The following is a 6,069-nucleotide window of genomic DNA, read 5'->3' as shown; positions in this document are numbered from 1 at the left end:
CTCCCAGTCTCCAGATTAGGTTCACTGGTGAGCCTTCCAATTCTGGATTGTAGTTCATTTCAAATATAGTCAAGTTGACAACCAGGAATAGCCACTACAGGCCCTCAGTTGCTGAGGAGTCACTGTCCCAAGTTGGCCCCCAACACTGAGCATCTCCCTCACAATTTCCATTCCAGACCCCTATAACAGGAGAGGCCTAGGGAGCCCTCCCTACTCTCTTGAATACCATCAATAAAGTTCACTGCACCACCACCCCCAAAAAATCAGCCCACCATGCCAGCAACAGATTACCACTTTTTGAGTCCTGACTAATGGGCCCATAGAACCCCAAATTTAGAGGCTATTGCCATTGTTCAGTTACCCTCCATAATTTGATGCTCAAGACACAACATACTTGAGTAATAGAATATGAAGAGATCTAGATAGTACTCAACTGGAATCTTATCCCTGACTAGCTTTCATGGTGTAAAAAGGTTCTATGCATGCTACTGGAGAAAAAAAAAAAAAAGTTAACACCAATTGCATCCATTCCATCCAGCTGAACTCTTCCAGCTACAGTAATGTCCTGTCTCACTAGACAGGCCCACTGACAGAATAGTGGCACAAATGTTAAGGTGTGACCAACTACTTTCTCCTTGAATATAAGGCATGTTCCATGAAATTGAAGCTGTACTTGGCACCATCAACAAGGCTAAGAACCTAGGGGAGAATCTACTACTATTATTCTGGTAAATGGACAACAACTGCTAAACTGAAAACAATTCCTGATGACTTGTACGTATTTAGTTTCAGACCCGGGACAAGGGACTAAGGTGTGTATTTTGTGTATGTAAGTACACTGTAGCTGTCTTCAGACACACCAAAAGAGAGCACTGGATCCCATTACAGATGACTGTGAGCCACCAGAGGTTGCTGGGAATTGAACTCAGGACCTCTACGAGAGCAAGCAGTTCTCTTAGGAAGCCACCATGGAGAAAGCAGGGTTAGGGGAGCGAGAAAGAGAAGGGCGTGCTCTCGCAGGGAGAGAGGATAAGAGGAAGAGAGAGACTAAAATGTCTGGATTATATAGAGAGGAGCCTCTGGGGGAAGGGCAGCCCAGCCCCTGGGATAGGAAGTTCAGGGTTGGGGGCAGGGTATGCCAGATAGGGACTGAGAGATGCTGTGAGAACCTGAAAGCAAGGTCGGCTTTGGTATGTAAAATACCAAATCCCCTGTCCTGGGTCTGAAACCAAATATGTTTCAGGCCATGCAAGAAAAACAGTAAAACAGCTTTAGAAGTCATGGAATGCAGCCCACCAATTAGCACAATCACAATGGATGTGCCTCAGAGAGGCACAGCCCTGACAGGACCTGAGGACTTCATGCTGTTATGGAGCATCTTGCTACTTGTTGCCTTTACAGTATATTCCACGAGTTGTATGAAGACTCTAAGGGGGCTTCCAGCCCCTCTCTGGGCAGTATCATTGGCACTTAAAATAATAGTGATTGATCTTTTTCAAGCATTGCTGCTGAAGTAGATTAATGATTCATCTACTACCATCAGAAAGAACTTAAGAGATGTAGATTGTTAGCAATGATCCTTAGAAAAAATTCGAAGTAGAAGACTGTTAGTAAAGTTAAGATGTTTTTGTCAGTGACTCTGATGTAGAAAATCTTAGGGAACAATTTGAAGTTCAGAAATGTTCATTCTTAATAGTTGAGCTGGGTTTTTTTTTTTTTTTTTTTTTTTTTGAGGTCAGGGAACAAGAACAATGGCAGCCTGAATAGCACTGGCTGATATGACTATTGCTAAAGGTGGGCTGGTGAACAAGGTGATGATTAACTTCTTATACCAATTTTTTTTGCCCTCAGCTTCATGATATGATTATTAAAGAGTTGTTAGTGAGTAGATGAGCATCCTGCAGATTTAAAGTAGAAATAACTAATTTTTTTATATAAAAGTTTAGATTTGTGGTTGAGATTTTTATAAGACTATTTTTTAAGATAAATAATAAAATAATGATCCTTTCTTTGTAATGACAAATTGCAGCCTACTAATAAGAGAAACTGGCTGAGAAAATTACCTTGCTTGGTTACATTTTGTTAATCTGTAACAACTTGCTTAGTTATGAATATATGTGGGTTCTTGGGAATAATCTGTTTAGTTTTACCTGTAGTATGTAATGTTTACTCATGTGAGAGTATTAGGGAATGTTTTTCTATGTATACTCATTGTAATTGATATCAATGAAAAATAGAATGCAATCATGTTTAAGTGTGCTCTTTGTACTGCTTCAACGATTTTGCTGTGATATAAAAACTTGGGAGAAAAACTAAACTTGTTGGACCTTGCTTGTTGGAGCTTTGCTTCATCCACTGTGTGTGTGTGTATGTGTGTGTAAGATGCTTCTCACTGGCCACAGGGAGTACTTAGCCAGCCCCAGAATCAAGCATTGTTCCCTCAGAGAAAAGTCTACTGAACAATTAATCCTCAATTTCACACCCTGCCTAAGCTTACCCTGGCCTGTCAAAGCCTTGGACAGTTAGACACAGAGACCCACAACTAACTGGTCAGTGTGTAAAGAATAGAGGCTGTGGAGTATTCAGCCTTAAGTTGGAAAGGAAACCTAGGCTCAGAGATCTGCATGGAAGAGAGAACAGAAGGGTTTTAAGAGCCAGAGAGTAAGTAGTGTGTGACTTTAGGGAAAACAGTGTTTGCCAGAAAACCCAGAATGGAAGAAGGTAGGTACTAAGCCCTACCCCTAACCAAGGAGCTACTGACATTTGATACCTTCTGAAAGAATGAGATTCATTTTTCTTTGACAGTGTAAACCCTGGCTTTTCTCCATTACTCTAAACTATACTCCAGGACAGGCCCCAGACATAATAGTTGGCCAACACAAAATGATTCAGAGTGTGGGTGGGGGGTAGAGTGAGCAAGTGAGTGAGTGTGCTCCTGCACACACACAAAGTTGGATGCATGAGATGATAAGAGTGAATCAGAGAAGAGCTGAAAGAGGAGAATGAATATGATCAGATCAAAATACATTAAATTCTCAAAGAATAAAAAAAAACATTGAGTAGAAAAAAATTCACAGAACACAGGATACATTTAAGCTAATATATGTATTACAAAGAAGGCTCTAAAACTGATAAACTTAAAAGAGATTTTAACATATATCAGATTCACCTGTGGTACTTATTAAAATTTATTGAGTATGGTGGTAGTTCAAGCCTTTAATCCCAGAACTCTGGAGGAAAAAGTAGGTAAACCAGCCTGGTTTACAAAGGGAGTTCCAGGACTGCCAAAACTACAAAGAAAAACTTTATATCAAAAAACAAAATATAGGACAGCCAGGACTATACAGAGAAACCCTGTCTCAAAAAAACCAAAAAACGCCGGGCGGTGGTGGCGCACGCCTTTAATCCCAGCACTCGGGAGGCAGAGGCAGGCGGATTTCTGAGTTCGAGGCCAGCCTGGTCTACAGAGTGAGTTCTAGGAGAGTCAGGGCTACACAGAGAAACCCTGTCTCGAAAAACAAAACAAAACAAAACAAAACAAGTAAATGAATAAATAAATAATATGTACATCATATATACATACATACAGATAGATAGATAGGGCTCAATAATCCACATTTCTTCTAAATTATCAGGTAATGCTAATACCACAATTCCCAGAACAGTAATGAGAATCACTCAAATGTAACATGATGTTCGGTACACATTATATTTAAAATAAAAGACAAAAATAAATGATAAAATACCCTTTGTCTTGTACTTAAACTCCACTGAAGCAATGAGTGTATACTGTATTATAGGGCAAGAAATAAACTAATTCATATTAAATAAAAGTATGCAAATAAGCATCTCACCTGAAAATAATTCATCTTTAGTCCTTGTACACTGCATGTAAGCTACAGCTATGAGATGCTCTAACTGACTGAAAAAAAAACTTAATGAGTTAAGACCTTAATAAGTCACCAAAAACTTATTAGGGTAGAAATAAGAGATAGTTCTTAATAAGATATACCAAACAAGTATAAATTAAAAATTTACAGGCTGTACAGTGTAATTACCTCAAAACTTTATCTTGAGCTGAAACTTCTGCTTCCAAATTTATAATCTGTTCTTCTAAGATTGGAATGTTGGCTGCCTGCTCTTGTGCAGACTCAAGCACTGTAATCTAAGACATAAAGACAACTTTTATGGCACTATGTTTCAGTAAATAAATCAATCTATTTGAATATTAGTCTTTCCTTATCAGATGAGAAGGTTCGTTAGGACTCCTCGGTCTCTGGCTAAATTATTTATTCCTTTGACTAGCTCTTATCTGTACACACCATCATCATAAGACAGGCTCAGCATATAACCTGCCATTATCCTTAAATATCTCAGTATACTTGGGGAAAACTACATACAATGATTCCTAACATCACCTAGGAAGATTAATTTCATATAAGTTAGGTTATATGTATGTGTGTGTGTGTGTTAGATTATATACAAGTTATATGACCAAAATGAAAAATTAGGTAAAAAAAATATATTAAATTTTTATGAGTCTCTAATGGTTTACAAAGAGATATATAAAAATCTAGTAGTAGGACTCTACTGGTGTAAGGGCCTTCATGTACTCAACATAAGTAATAAAGATCAGGTGGGCGGTGGTGGCGCACGCTTTTAATCCCAGCACTTGGGAGGCAGAGGCAGGCGGGATTTCTGAGTTCGAGGCCAGCCTGGTCTACAAAGTGAGTTCCAGGACAGCCAGGGCTACACAGAGAAACCCTATCTCGAAAAACCAGGAAAAAAAAAGTAATAAAGGTCTATTAAAAATGTTAAAACAATAATTTGAGGTCATCAGATCCATTACAGATGGTTGTAAACCACCATGTGGTTGCTGGGAGTTGAACTCAGGACCTCTGAAAGAGCAGTCAGTGCTCTTAACCCCTGAGCCATCTCTCCAGCCCCTGGTGTGTGGTTTGTTGTTGTTGTTGTTGTTGCTGCTGTTGTTTTGGGTTTTTTCAGACAGGGTTTCTCTGTATAGTCCTGGCTATCCTGGAACTCATGCTGTACACTAGGCTGGCATCAAACTCAAGAGATACAATTGCCCCTGCCTCCTGAGTGCTGGGATTAAAGGTGTGTAACACCTCCACTCAACAACATAAAATTTAAAAACAAGGGGAAAAGGATATGTCTTAAAACGTAGTATATGAAAAACACAAATGGACAAATAACTACATGCTAAGCAAAATGATTTACAATAGCAAGAGACTTTGGTTAATTTGAGGTTTGTTCATTTCCCTGCTTTATCAGATTTCAAAGCAGTACTGGAGAACATACAAAAGGAAAGCAATGCTCTTAAATATTTGACATAAGATTTTCACCTAGAAGCCAGGTGGTGGTGGCGTATGCCTTTAACCCCAGCACTTGGGAGGCAGAGGCAGGCAGATTTCTGGGTTCGGGGCCATCCTGGTCTACAAGGTGAGTTCCAGGACAGCCAGGGCTATACAGAGAAACCCAGTCTTGAAAAACTAAAAAAAATATATATAAAAAATAAAAATAAAAAGATTTTATGCTAGAATTTAATCAAAAGTTAGGAATAATTCATGTTTTCAAATAGGCCAAAAGCAACTAGAAGAGAAACTACTACAATTACAAAAAGTGCAAAAGAATGGGTTTAGGAAACAGAAATTTCAAGTTGGAAATGTTAGAATGACAACTACTTAGCAGGCCTGACAGACACGCAGGAGTTGCTGCTGGGTGTCAGAAATACAAAACATTATCAATGCACACACCCTCACTCTTTCCCTACACACATACAAACACATCTCTCCCTCCTCTCCTTTCCTACATATACTACACTCTTTACATACAACACACACACACAGGCAGGAGTAGATTTTACAAAAAGAAAAACTGCCGGGCGTGGTGGCGCACTCCTTTAATCCCAGCACTTGGGAGGCAGAGGCAGGCAGATTTCTGAGTTCGAGGCCAGAAAGAAAGAAAGAAAGAAAGAAAGAAAGAAAGAAAGAAAGAAAGAAAGGAAGGAAGGAAGGAAGGAAGGAAGGAAGGAAGGAAGGAAGAAAGAAA

General features: G+C 39.2%; 1 protein-coding gene across 1 annotated transcript in view; it reads right to left on the bottom strand.

The window, feature by feature from the left end:
* Ccdc18 (coiled-coil domain containing 18) overlaps nucleotides 1–6,069 on the bottom strand; it is a 98,433-nt gene that overhangs the window by 86,085 nt on the left and 6,279 nt on the right. Inside the window, exon 5 of the mRNA XM_029545195.1 lies at nucleotides 4,059–4,165. Coding sequence (XP_029401055.1) covers nucleotides 4,059–4,165 — 107 coding nt within the window. The remainder of the gene's footprint in view (nucleotides 1–4,058; nucleotides 4,166–6,069) is intronic.

The sequence above is a fragment of the Mus pahari genome, chromosome 13 (assembly GCF_900095145.1).
Source record: "Mus pahari chromosome 13, PAHARI_EIJ_v1.1, whole genome shotgun sequence".
Lineage (NCBI taxonomy): Eukaryota > Metazoa > Chordata > Mammalia > Rodentia > Muridae > Mus > Mus pahari.
This window is presented reverse-complemented; position numbering and strand designations above follow the sequence as displayed.